The sequence below is a fragment of the Geotrypetes seraphini genome, chromosome 7 (assembly GCF_902459505.1).
Source record: "Geotrypetes seraphini chromosome 7, aGeoSer1.1, whole genome shotgun sequence".
NCBI lineage: Eukaryota > Metazoa > Chordata > Amphibia > Gymnophiona > Dermophiidae > Geotrypetes > Geotrypetes seraphini.
Window position 1 is genome coordinate 66,655,443 of NC_047090.1, and position 14,186 is coordinate 66,669,628.

General features: G+C 45.5%; 1 protein-coding gene across 1 annotated transcript in view; it reads left to right on the forward strand.

The window, feature by feature from the left end:
- Positions 1-14,186, forward strand: part of SYT10 (synaptotagmin 10) — a 229,693-nt gene that overhangs the window by 133,464 nt on the left and 82,043 nt on the right. The window contains exon 3 of the mRNA XM_033952384.1: positions 2,013-2,577. Within this exon, the coding sequence (XP_033808275.1) occupies positions 2,013-2,577 (565 nt within the window). The remainder of the gene's footprint in view (positions 1-2,012; positions 2,578-14,186) is intronic.

Consider the following 14,186-nt stretch of genomic DNA (forward strand, 5'->3'; position numbering starts at 1 on the left):
AGCAGCTTCTGACGTCGGGGCCTACCCTCTGCGAGTCCCGCTTTTTTCAACTTCCTTTTTCCACAAAGGCGGGACTCGTAGAGGGAAGGCCTCGATATCGGCAGCTTGTCTTGATCACTGCTGCTGACGAGTTGCTGAAGAGAGCCGCGGAGCAGGGGGGTTTTGCCAGGTGCAGGTAGAAGGGAGAGGGCCAGATGCAGGACTCTTGGGTGAGGGAGCAGAAGAGAGAGAGAAAGAGAGAGGGGAGGGAAACAAAAGGAAATATTTCATACTGGGCTGGGCCGAAGTGGAGGGAGGGTGGAAAGATTCTGGCTACAGGGTGCATTAACAAAGGAAAAGGGGGGGAAAGCTGAAAATGGAGATAGTGACACAAAGAAGAGAAAGAGTAAGCAGGACCTACTGAATAAGGATAGAGATACAGAGGGGACATGAAGAGGAGGTGAAATAGAGACATAGAAGTAATGCTGAAAAAGTGTGTGGGGGGGAGATAAAGACATTGAAAGGGCAAATGGTGAACATGGGGTAAAGACAAGGACAGAGACAAATGAAGATTCTGATAAAGTGGTGAGATAGGGATATAGGTGAGATGGACACAAAGAAGAATGCTGGAAAATAGGTGGAATGGTAATTCTGACAGACACAGAAGGGAAATGCTGGATCAAGGAGAGATGGGGCTCAGGCTGGATGGAATGAGGAGAAATGCCTTGTTGGCCCGGAACTTCCTCTCCTACGTCAGAATTGAAATCAGGGAGCGGAATGCTGGTCAGCGCGATGCTTCTGCAGGGAAGGCTTGGGATGGCAGTGGCTTGGGGGCTGTTCCCCGATGGCGGTGGCAGCAAACCGAGTGGCTTGGGGGACAGCACGGAGACAGAAAGAAGGGGGAACAGGGAGACAGAAAGAAAAAGTTGGGGGAGAGAATGAGGTCTGGAGGAGAGGAAACATACAGGAGGCTGAAAGAAAGGAAGAAAGATTGGATGCACAGTCAGAAGAAGAAAGTGCAACCAGAGACTCATGAAATCACCAAATAGCAAAGGTAGGAAAAATGATTTTATTTTCAATTTAGTGATCCTGTATATAGCATTAAGATAAGAAACAATATATGCAGTGTTAGATTTGTTTTATAATGGTTTTGCGGCTCCAAGTTTTTTTTCTTTTCGAAAACGGGTCCAAGTGGCTCTTTATGTCTTAAAGGTTGCAGACCCCTGGCCTAGGCAGAACAGACACCAGATATACTCAAGCTGGCTTGACATATATGCTCTGTTAACTCAATTGACTGAAAGACTTGTTCTGTAAGCTGTTATTGACTATTAATAAATATATATTACTTATACAGCACATTGAGTTGTCGTGAAGTCATTGATGGAGACTGGATGGACCATTCGGGTCTTTATCTGCCGTCATCTACTATGTTACTATGTTAAAACCAGCAAAGTCTTCATTTCTGATAATACATTCACCTTACAACATGAATCACTCATATAAAGATCAGAGCCCACTTTGATACTGCAGTATACAACTGAAATGCAGCTTTTTCAGGTACGATTTCCCGAAAAAGTTGCATTTCAGTTGTATATTGTTGTATCAAGTGGGCTCTTCTTTTTATCCCCTCCTTTTAATTCAATATTCATGGAATTCTTATGAGCGTCAGAGCATTTAGCAGCCTAATAGTAGTAAAAGAGGGCCTATATGAAGTGATTCATCTTGGAAGACGGATGTATTATCAGATAGTAATCATTTATAAATATAATGCCCCTGACGCAGGAGCTTGGGTCATGTCAGGATGATTGATATTTGCATGTATGTGAATGAAGTCTGGATCCACTTACATTAACATGAATACTCTTTAAATACAGTGTGATTTTGAGCATATGAAGAGCCATTGAACTGTTTTTTATGAATGAATGACTGCATATTGGCCATCATTATTTTTGTATTTAAATATTTGTATGTTTTAATATGATAATGTTACAATTTTATCCATGTAACTTATTGTTGTTGTTGTTATTATTCAGGCACAATTCATTCAGAAGGCACTTACCACGGCAAATACAAGTGTCCAGTGTTGACTTTAGCAGAGGTGTGGATGTATTACAAAGAGGAGAGACAACGACCAGCATTGGGCGTATAAAACCAGAGCTCTATAAACAAAAATCAGTTGATTCAGAAGAGACCAAGAACGATGACACAAAAACTTGTGGGAAACTCAATTTCACACTCCAGTATGATTATGAAAATGAACTCCTCATGGTTAAAATTGTGAAAGCTTTAGAACTTCCTGCTAAAGATTTTACAGGAACATCAGACCCCTATGTAAAAATGTATCTTCTTCCAGATAGGAAAAAGAAATTTCAGACTCGTGTGCACAGGAAGACTCTAAATCCTGTCTTTGATGAAACATTTCAATTTCCTGTAGCCTATGATCAACTCAACAACAGAAAACTGCATTTCAGTATATATGATTTCGACAGATTTTCTAGACATGACATGATTGGGGAAGTTATCCTTGATAACTTGTTTGAAGTCTCTGATCTATCCAGGGAAGCTACAGTGTGGAAAGATATCCACTGTGCCACCATAGTAAGTATATATCTTAAATGTTTAAAAAAAAAATACCATTTGATGCATGTAGAAATTTCCCATAATATATCAGCTCCTTTTTGAATACAATTTATACATTTTCTTTCAAGCATGTTGGGTACAAGTTAACCCTTTAAAAATAAAAGTTATTTGTGAAAAGGAGAAGTACCATATAACTATAACTGAGATTTTTGGCCCCCGGATGCATCCACCTTTTACACCCTGGTGGTCCAGAGATTGCCATGGGTATTTGCGGAAACCACTTTGAACAGCGAGTCTGCATGGAGCAGGAGTGTAGGAGCATTGTTCCTCCTTAGTTCACCACTGGATCACTAGGGCATAAAAGGTAGGATGAGAATGTGGATGTGTCTGTTTCTGTGGGGCCTGGTGGGAGGCGGGGTGGAGCACAATCGGCTGGGATAGGATGTAGAAGAGACTACTCCTGTCCCAGCTCGCCACTAACCTACCAGGGATTAAGGCAGGCCCGCTGTGGCTGCCAGGCAGTGGCTGGGACTGAGATGGGCCAGGACAGGACACTTCAGGGAAGTTAAGATTATTTGAGGGGAAGGGGAGAAAGGAGAAATATCATTACCGTACTTGAATATAAACTCTGTTTATATTCGAGTCAACCATTTATTTATTTATTTTTCTTCTTTTGGGGGGAAAATGTTACTTCGGCTTAGATTCGGATTGGTTTATATTTGAGTATATAAGATACATGACACCTACTATGAGTATACTCATTAACATAACAAAAAGGAATGCTAATCTGAAGCTTTCTCTACATTAGCTGGAAGGAGATAAAACTAAGGCATGTAGGGCATAATGTCCATCAAAAAAGTAGAATGCCACAGTTTGAAACTATAGAAATGTGGTTTAGCTAAAGGGTTGGGATCTAACGGATTATATCAGTGTATCGTAAACTGTGCCTCCTGAGATTTCAGGTGTGCAATGGCACACAGGGGAGGAGGAGAGGTTCCGGTGCCGGCTGACTGCCTACAAGAGGCATGTCCTGTAGGCAGTCAGCAGGCACCAGCATCTCTTCATCTCTCCAGCCCTCTTTCCTGCTGGCACCCCTACGGGCATCTCAGGACCCGTCTGAAGGGCTGTGATGACATCACGCATGTGCGCACTTCCAGATGCCTAGAACTGCGGCCACTACCTTTAGTGTGCCACAGTTTGAGAAAGTTTGCGGGACACTGGATTACATTATAGCACAATTTTGAAAATCAGGATATAACTGTTGATACTTACCTTATACATTTTGTAATTTTACAAGTTACATTTTTCAGAAATATGGGACCTGTTTTGCTAAAGTCGCTGCATGATTTCAGCAATCTTAGGGGGTCTTTACTAAAGATCCTATGACACGTTATCTGCCATAGGATCCATTTTATTCCTATGGGCCCTGTTGCAGATACCATGCGCTAGTCTTTAGTAATAGACCCCCATAATGTATTTGTCATGGCAGAGGACAGGAAAAAGGTAGAAAATGAGTGGGTTTTGGCTTTCTACTGCTGTCAGGCAAGGAACAACTGGGGTTGCTTCTGCTCCCTCTTAGACATCAGAGACTCTGGGAAAAGCATCAGGAGTTACTCTGTGGGCTCCTTTTACGAAGGCGCGTTAGCGGTTTAACGCACGAAGTAGCGCATGCTAAAACACCGCCCGTGCTAGCTGCTACTGCCTCCTCTTGAGCAGGCGGTAGTTTTCCGGCTAGCGCGGGGGTTAGCGCGTGATTAAAAGGAGCCCTATATGTTTGAGATCATAGTTAAATGAGTTCAAGCTGTGATTATATGGACAAACACTTTTGGCTTCCTATCTTTTGATCATAATGGTATTGTACTAGGAGCACAGTCTGTGCTTATCTTCTGTCCAGTTAAAGGTGTTGTTTATGTCAGCTTTGAAGCTAATAACTTATTATATGAGGAAGATTAAAGAAGTTATATAACTCACAAAAAGGATTTCATATACAGTTCTATGCTAAAAATTGTATTCTTTTAGGAGATATTAATTTGCATTTTCACAACTTAATAATTCTACTACAAAATAATTTAGGGACCCTTTTACTAAGCTGCAATAAGCAATAATGCCTGCTTACCACAGGATAAAACATACTGCCACTGAGTCTGCTCAGATATCCTGCGGTAGTTTAGTCAGGGGGCGAAGAATAGGCACACCCAGCCTAATCAGGTAGTGCAGCTACATTGCCATGTACTGAAGGGGGCTTTAAACTAGAGAGTTGCGCGGGGACAGAAATCCCACCCATCCCCGCCCGTCCTCACCAGGATCCTCTCCGTCCCCACCCATCCCCGCAAGGAATTACCTCCATCCCCGCCCGTCCCCATAAAAAGCAGCAATTACTTCTGACAGGATCATCAATTCCACAGTTTCTTTTGTGTTTGCGCTGCTGTTTTCCTTGTGGAATCTCTTTGGAACCCTTTTTTGTTTTCTGTTCAGGTAATTAACTTATAAACCCCCTCTTTTACTAAGGCTGACGTCCATTATATTATATGGACGAACCCTGCATCCAAAGCCTGCCATCCCCGTGGGCGTCCCGTTGGCTAGAGGGAGGTCCCCGTGGGAGTCCCGTTGGCTAGAGGGAGGTCCCCGTGGGAGTCCTGTGGGCCAGAGGGGGGTCCCCATGGGAGTCCCGTGGGTTAGGGGGGATTCTCGCGATCCCCGTTCCCATGCAGACCTCTACTTTAAACTAGAAGTGATGGGGCAGGGTGATCAAAGCTCCCCGGTGAGTATAAGCCCTCAGGTAAGTATCGTAAATCACTGAATACCTCTACACTAGTGGTCTCAAACTCGTGGCCCGCCAGGTACTATTTTGCGGCCCGCAGTCTGTACTAGTGCTGCCCACTCTTTGCAGCATCCTACGGCTTCCCCCCTGGCCTCCCACGCTTACTGTCATATAATTATCGCAGCCTGCAGAGAGGATTGCTGGTACTGTAGGGATCCTTGCAGGCTGCCGTCATCCTCAGCAGCACGTTCCCTCTGCCGCGATCCTGCCCAGAGTCAGTCCCTGGTGCTGGTTCGCTGGGGAGGGCCATCATCGGCGGGGGGGGGGAGGGGGGTGTACGAGGAACACTTAAGAGACTGGGATTATTCTCCCTTGGGAAGAGGAGACTGCGAGGGGATCTGATCGAGACTTTCAAAATACTGAAAGGAATCGACAAAATAGAGCAGGAAAAACAGTTATTTACAATGTCCAATGTGAAATGGACAAGAGGACATGGACTGAAGCTAAGGTGGGGACAAGTGCAGGACAAATATCAGGATGTTCTGTTTCACGCAGCGAGTGGTGGACACATGGAATGCTCTCCCAGAAGAGGTAATTGCGGAATCCACCGTTCTAGGATTTAAGGGTAAACTAGATGCACATCTCCTTATGAGAAGCATAGAGTGATATGGGGACTAAAACTATGCCAGGGTACACCTGGCGGGGCCTCCGCGTGTGCGGATTGCCAGACTTGATGGACCTAGGGTCTGATCCGGAGATGGCAATTCTTATGTTCCCCTGCCAGCTCTGCACATGTGTTAGTCACTCTCACAGAGATCAATCGGACCGGAGAGACGGGGATGATGATGAACCTCTGCACGAATCATTTGCAGGCAAAAGTTTTAGTGCATCAGTAGCTCTTTTAGAATCGGCCAAAAATTGGAGCAGAGCGGATCCACATGGTCTTACCGATCCTGTTTAGTGCATCTAGCTCTTGGTTAATGCAGGAGCCCTTATCACCTAGAAAATAGGTGTCGGTGAGGGCTCATACACTAATGGGGAAATTAGTGCATGACTATGAATAGACAAAATGGAAAATGGGGCTATTTTACAGCTGCACAAAATGTAATCTCAGTGCACGGGTAAGCTCTATGGTGGGGCTACTGCAGGCTGCTTTTCAGCACAGGTTAGTCAAAGGGCCGCTTAATGATTTTCTGTCTGATTTGGGTTTTACTTACCTCACTACTGCTAGTACTTATAGAAAAGGTCATCAGTTGGACACTTTTGCTTTTATTACTGTATCTGATTTAAATTTTTCTATGATTAGAGTTCACTGGTTACTATTAGTTTGGACTAATCATTTTCTACTTGAATTTACCTTTAAACAAATGAAAAGGAAAAAGGCTCAATCCTTTATTAAAACTAGGAGACAGATCTCCCCTGACGTATGGCCTAAATTCAGTATCCATCTTACTGATCTCTCCTTACATAGTGCTAATATTTACTTAACACACATTTAGATAATATTGCTTCTCTGACTGAATGTCCCGTCTCCTAAAAGGAATTTAAGTCCTTGCTTTTAATTCAGAACTTTTAGACCTAAAATGGAGATTCAGGTGTTAAGAACAATTATGGAGAAAACTTGAAACTTGTTTGGAAGGAAACTTCTGATGAGTATGAGTCAGATTAAAAATGCCAAGCTACTGAATCATATTACTCAGAACCATGCCAGATCCTAAGAAATTGTTTAGAATATTTTCTGATCTTGTCAGACCTCAATCTCGTTTAATCACTGATTCTATTGTGAAAAATTGTTTATAAGTCAAAAATTGGCAGTTTTGCAATCCATGCAAATGTTTTGGGTTTTGTTTTTTTTTACTTCCACCTCATGCAATCGGCAGCCGCAGACCAGTTTGTATACGGTTTTAGAACACACACACATGCACCTGAGACACGCCTTTTTTATTATATGCATATAGCAAGATATATACTGTATACTTTTTAGGGCGCCACCATACCCCTATAAAAGTATGATGAATGCATTTTTTTTTTAACTTCCACCTCTCATGCAGACACAGCTCCAGACCTACTACTACTACTAATCATTTCTATAGTGCTAGTAGCTATATGCAGTGCTGAATATCAAAACATATAAGAAACAGTCCCTGCTCAAAAGAGCTTACAATCTAGTCAAGACAGACAAACTGGACAAGAAAGTGCATCTATACACAGTGTTCAGGTGGGGAAATTACAGAGGGAATGATATTGGTGCTTAGAAGGTAGGTTGGAGTTTGGAACTGAAAGCATCTTCAAAGAAGTGGGCTTTGAGTCTGGATCTGTGCAGCAAAGTAGAAGGGACAGAGTCTGGAGTTGGCCGTAGAAGAGAAGGGTACAGATAAGAGACTTATCTGATGAGTGGAGTGTCCGGGGAAAGTGTGGGGAGAGAGAAGAGATACTGAGGAGCTGCAGAGTGAATACACTTGTAAGTCAGTAAGAGGAGGTTGAATTGTATGCGGAAATGGATAAAGAGCCAATGAAGTGATTTGAGGAGAGGGGTAATTTAGGCATAGTGATATTGGCAGAATATGAGACATACAGCAGAGTTCTGAACAGATTAAAGGAGAGAGAGATGGTTTAGTGAAAGGCCAGTGAGAAGCAGGTTGTAGTAGTCTAGGCGAGAGATGAGGGTATGGATGAGGGTCTTGGCAGTGCGCTCAGAAAGGATGGGTCCGATTTTAGCAATATTGTAGAAAAAAAAAATGACAGGTTTTGGCAGTCTGTTGGATATGTGAAGAGAAGGAGAGAGATGAGTCAAGAGTACCCCAAAGTTATGAGCTGACAAGACAGGAAGGATGAGTGTGTTGTTCACAGAAAAAGAGAACAGGAGAAGAGATGGGTTTAGATGGAAAGATAAGGATGGTGGCGAGACATCCAGGTAGCAATGTCAGACAAGCAGGTTGAGACCCAGGATTGAATGTCAAGATTTCAGGTGTAGAGAGAGAGATCTGCAAGTCATTGGCATAGAGGTGATAATGAAAGCCATGGGATGAGATTAGAGTACCAAAGGAAGAAGTGTAGTTGGGAGAAAAAAAGAAGTGGTCTCAGGACAGAGCCCTGAGGTATACCAAGTATCAACCGACAGTGGGATGGCAGTGAAGGAGAATCAATCACAGCATACTCTAAAGGTGCAGTGGGAAAGATAGGAAGAAAACCATGCAATAACAGAGCCCTGAAATCCAAGCAAGGACAGTGTATCGATGAGTAGGTGGTAATTTACCGTGTCAAAAGCTGCAGATAGATCAACAAGGATGAGGCTGGAGTAGAGGCCTTTGTTTTGGCTAGGAGCAGGTCATTGGAGACTTTTGTAAGGGCAGTTATCCCAGGACAAGCAGGCAGCATATTCTTGACTGATGGGTGACGGCACCGACAGAGCCCCGGTATGGACAATTTTAGAGTGATTGCACTCTAAGAACTTAGAAAGTTCTAGCTAGGCCACACCGCGCGTGCGCGAGTGCCTTCCCGCCCGACGAAGGCGCGCGGTCCCCAGTTTCTTAGTTTCCGCGGAGCTAAGAAGACGCGTGTTTCCAACGGCTGTTCAGAAATTTTCTTTTTTAGTCGCCTTCCCGCTCGCGCGTTAATTTTCTTCGTGAAATTCTTCACGTTATTTTTTTTTCTTTCTTTTACTTGTAAAAAAAAAAAAGTCAATTTTTTTTCGACTTTTATCGGTCGGCCCCGGCGGGGCCTGTTGGCACCATCGAAGCCTCGGGCTTCGATTTTGCTACGGCCGTTTTTCCCTTCATGCCCCCTTCACCGGGTTTTAAAAAGTGTCAGCGGTGTGCACGCCCTATTTCTTTGTCCGACCCGCATAAGTGGTGCCTCCAGTGTTTGGGTCCGGACCATAGGGCAGAAACGTGCACCCGCTGTAGTTCTCTTCAAAAGAGAACTTTGAAAATTCGCCAGATTCAACAGCGGATTCTTTTCGGTGCCGCTATGGAAGTTCCACCGGCATCGACTCTGGCAACTTCCTCTAAGTCGACACTGGTGGTTTCGACACCGCAAGAGATATCGTCGGTGTCGCACCCTGTAGGTAAGCCGGCTAAGAAGCCATCCCCTACTGTTCTTGGCCCGCCAGTCGAACAAGCAGTGAGCCAAATCCTGCAGACTGCGCATCGGCCCCGCAAACGCTCCGCTCCCAAAGAAGTGACTGCCTCTTCATCGGCATCGCCTGAGCGTCGAGCTGCACCGCAGGTACCGAGCAAGAAAAAAGCGGTACCGGTGCCATCGGGACCGTCTCTGGATGAGCGTATAGCATCCATCCTTCAGGTCCAGCTTAAGGAGCAATTACAACACCTGCTCCCGGCTCTGCTAACTCCGAACCTTCTGGTGTCGGTCCCCACTGAGCCTACGGTACCGATCGTCGACCAGCCTATTTTGTCGGCATCGACGTTATCGGCACCACTTAAATCTGCCTCTTCCATGTCTATGCCTATTTTATCGGCAGAGCCAAAGTCTCTTCGACGTACGGCTCACTCGGCCTCTGATCCGGTACCGATCTCAGACACCCATACCGCTTTACAGTCACCGGGTATGGTGTCGATGCGTTCAGGTAAATCGGTGCGCAAAACCAGGCATACCGAATCCTCTACTCCTCTATCTCAGGGCCGTCTTCCATCGGTACGTGACCCTGATTTATGGGATGACTCTGACTATCACCTTGGTACCGAGGACGATTTTTCATCTGATGAGGCTGACCCATCGGTGCAGGATCCTGCTAGTAAGCCAGAGCACTCTTCCTTCACTAAATTTCTGAGGGAAATGTCAGACACCCTTTCTCTTCCCTTGGAGTCTGATTCCAAAAAGTCAAAAGCATTCCTCAAGGCTTTGGACTTTGACCAACCTCCCAAAGAATTTTTAAAGTTACCCCTTCATGATATATTAAGGGAAACTTTTTACAAAAATTTGGAAACTCCTCTCACCATTCTAGGAGCTCCAAGGAAATTGGAATCGCTTTATAAAGTTATTCCTATTCCAGGGTTTGACAAACCTCAGCTTCCACATGAATCTTTGCTGGTGGAGTCAACCCTCAAAAAATCTGCAGGCTCTAGTGTGTATGCCTCTGTCCCTCCTGGCAGAGAGGGCAAGGCCATGGACAAATTTGGTAAACGACTTTACCAAAATGCTATGTTGGCCAACCGTTCAGGTAACTATGCGTTCCACTTCTCCTTTTACCTGAAACATCTTATCCAGCAGATGGCCACTTTTCAAAAGTATATTCCTGACCGCAAGCTTTCTGCTTTTCAACAATGCACTGCCAGTCTCTTGCAACTCAGGAAGTTTATGGTACGTTCCATCTATGACACTTTTGAACTGACATCCTGAGCTACTGCTATGTCTGTAGCGATGAGACGATTGGCATGGCTTTGTGCCTCAGACCTTGATGTGAACCACCAGGACCGCCTTGCCAATGCTCCCTGCCTCGGTGATGAGCTGTTTGGTGAATCTCTGGATATCACCACTCAGAAGCTTTCTGCCCATGAGACGAGGTGGGATACTTTATTGAAAAACAAAAAGAAACCCCCTCCTCCTCGTCCTTTTAGGCAGCAGACGTCGTATCAGAGGCGTTTTTCTGCTCGGCCGATTCAGCCTCATCCTCCTCATCCTCGGAGGCAACGGCAGCAGCAACAACAGGCTCGCCAACAACAGCCGCCTGCCATAAAGCCTGTTACTCAGCCTAAACTGACTCAGCCCTTTTGACTCGCTTCTCCAGGGCATTGCCAGTCTTCCTCCCTCATGTCCTCTTCCACAGCCCATAGGAGGTCGACTAAACATTTTTCTGACTCGATGGGAAGTAATCACCACCAACCAGTGGGTGCTCTCTATCATAGCCCAAGGCTACTCCCTCAATTTTCAGACTCCTCCACCGTTGGGCCTGCCAAAAGAGTCTGCTTCCAGCAAGTCTCAGTCCCTCCTTCTCGCTCAAGAGGTTCAATCCCTCCTTCTTCTCAATGCCATCGAAGAAGTTCCTCAAGATCAGCGAGGTCAGGGATTTTACTCCTGGTACTTTCTAGTTCCCAAAAAGACCGGAGATCTCAGACCGATCTTAGATCTCAGAGATCTCAACAAATGTTTGGTCAAGGAGAAGTTCAAAATGCTCTCTCTTGCCACCCTCTACCCTCTTCTCACTCAGGGCGACTGGCTATGCTCCCTCGATCTAAAAGAGGCTTACACACATATTCCCATCCATCTGACATCCAGGCAATATCTACGCTTTCTCATCAATCAAACTCATTATCAGTACAAGGTGCTACCCTTTGGTCTAGCCTCCTCTCCCAGGGTATTCACCAAGTGTCTGTTTGTGGTAGCGGCCTATCTCCGCTCTCACAATTTTCAAGTCTTCCCTTACTTGGACGACTGGCTGATCAAGGCTCATTCTCCTCAGGCGGTTCTGCTGGCCACCAACCAGACCATTCACTTCCTTCGACTGTTGGGTTTCGAAATCAATCTACCCAAGTCGCACCTCATTCCAACCCAGCGACTTCAATTAATTGGAGCCATTCTGGACACTGTTCTGATGAGGGCGTTTCTTCCATCTGACCGCCTTCAGACCATCCTTCATCTCTGTCGGCAAGTGTTTCAACAGATGACCATTTCTGCCAATCACATGATGGTGCTCTTGGGGCACATGGCTTCCACAGTACATGTCACCCCCTTCGCACGTCTCCACCTGCGTACTCCTCAATGGACCCTAGCGACTCAGTGGTCTCAAGCGACTGATCCTTGCTCACAACACATATCTGTGACCTCGTCTCTTCGACAGTCGCTTCTTTGGTGGTTGACATCTTCCAATCTATCCAGAGGTCTACTGTTCCATCTACCTCCTCATCACTTCGAGATCACCACGGACGCATCCCCTTATGCCTGGGGAGCTCACTTGAACGAATTCCAAACTCAGGGGTTTTGGACTGCCCAGGAAAAGAAACACTACATCAATTTCCTGGAACTACGAGCGATGTTTTATGCCCTCAAGGCATTTCAACATCTTCTCTTTCCTCAAGTACTACTCATTTGCACAGACAATCAAGTTGCAATGTACTACATCAACAAACAGGGAGGGACGGGCTCTCGCCTGTTGTGTCAGGAAGCCCAACGCATTTGGTCTTGGGCGACAGCTCGTCATTTATTCCTGAAAGCTGTCTATATTCAAGGGGAACAGAATTCCTTAGCGGACAATCTCAGCAGAATTCTCCAACCTCACGAATGGACTCTCGACCCCTTGACTCTCCAGTCCATTTTCGTTCAATGGGGCATTCCTCAAGTGGACCTTTTTGCAGCTCCTCACAATCATCAGCTGCCCCTGTTTTGCTCCAGACTCTCCTCTCCTCACCGTCTGGCACCCGATGCATTTCTTCTGGATTGGACCAATCTCTTCCTATATGCATTTCCTCCTCTACCGCTCATGCTGCGAACACTGTTCAAGCTCAGGAGGGAACAAACCACCATGATTCTCATCGCTCCACGGTGGCCCAGGCAACATTGGTTCTCCCTTCTACTTCAACTCAGTTCCAGGGAACCCATACTTCTTCCACTGTTTCCTTCTCTGCTTACTCAGCATCAGCAGACACTACTGCATCCCAACTTACAGTCTCTGCACCTGACAGCTTGGTATCTCTCGGGCTGACTTCGGCTCACTCACTCCTTTCTCAGCCTGTCCGTTCTATCATTAATGCTTCCAGGAAACCGGCCACTCTTCAGTGTTATCAACAGAAGTGGTCTCTGTTTTCTTCCTGGTGCCTCTTACATCACCATAATCCCATGTCTCTAGCGGTGGGACTGGTGTTGGACTATCTTCTTTCCTTGTCTGACTCGGGTCTCAAATCTACTTCCATCAGAGTTCATCTTAGTGCCATTGCTGCCTTTCATGAGCCAATTCATGGAAAACCCCTCTCGGCTCATCCTTTGGTTTCTAAGTTCATGAGGGGCCTTTTCAATGTGAAACCACCTCTCAAGCCCCCTCCTGTAGTCTGGGATCTCAATGTGGTTCTTTCTGCTTTAATGAAGCCTCCTTTTGAACCTTTGGCCACAGTGCATTTCAAATTTCTTACTTGGAAAGTGGTCTTCCTTATAGCTCTCACTTCTGCCAGGAGAGTCAGTGAGCTGCATGCACTAGTGGCCGATCCACCTTTCATGTTTTTCACCATGATAAGGTGGTCCTCCATACACATCCAAAGTTTCTCCCTAAGGTTGTGTCTGACTTTCATCTTAATCAGTCCATTGTCCTACCTGTTTTTTTTCCAAAGCCTCATTCTCATCCAGGTGAACAGGCTTTGCATACCTTGGACTGTAAACGTGCTTTGGCTTACTATCTTGAACGCACCAAACCTCACAGATCATCTCCTCAACTGTTTTTGTCCTTTGATCCTAACAAGTTGGGTCATCCTGTATCTAAACGCACCCTATCCAATTGGCTTGCTGCTTGCGTTTCATTCTGTTATGCTCAGTCGGGCCTGACACTGGAAGGTTCTGTCACGGGCCACAAGGTTAGAGCTATGGCAGCGTCTGTAGCTTTCCTCCGTTCCACTTCCATTGAGGAAATCTGCAAGGCTGCTACTTGGTCTTCAGTTCATACTTTTACATCTCACTATTGTCTGGATGCATTCTCCAGATGGGATGGACACTTCGGCCAATCTGTTTTACAAAATTTGTTTTCCTAATGGCCAACCTTCCCTCCATCCCTCTTTTTGTTAGCTTGGAGGTCACCCATCAGTCAAGAATATGCTGCCTGCTTGTCCTAGGATAAAGCACAGTTACTTACCGTAACAGGAGTTATCCAGGGACAGCAGGCAGATATTCTTGCGTCCCTCCCACCTCCCCGGGTTGGCTTCTTAGC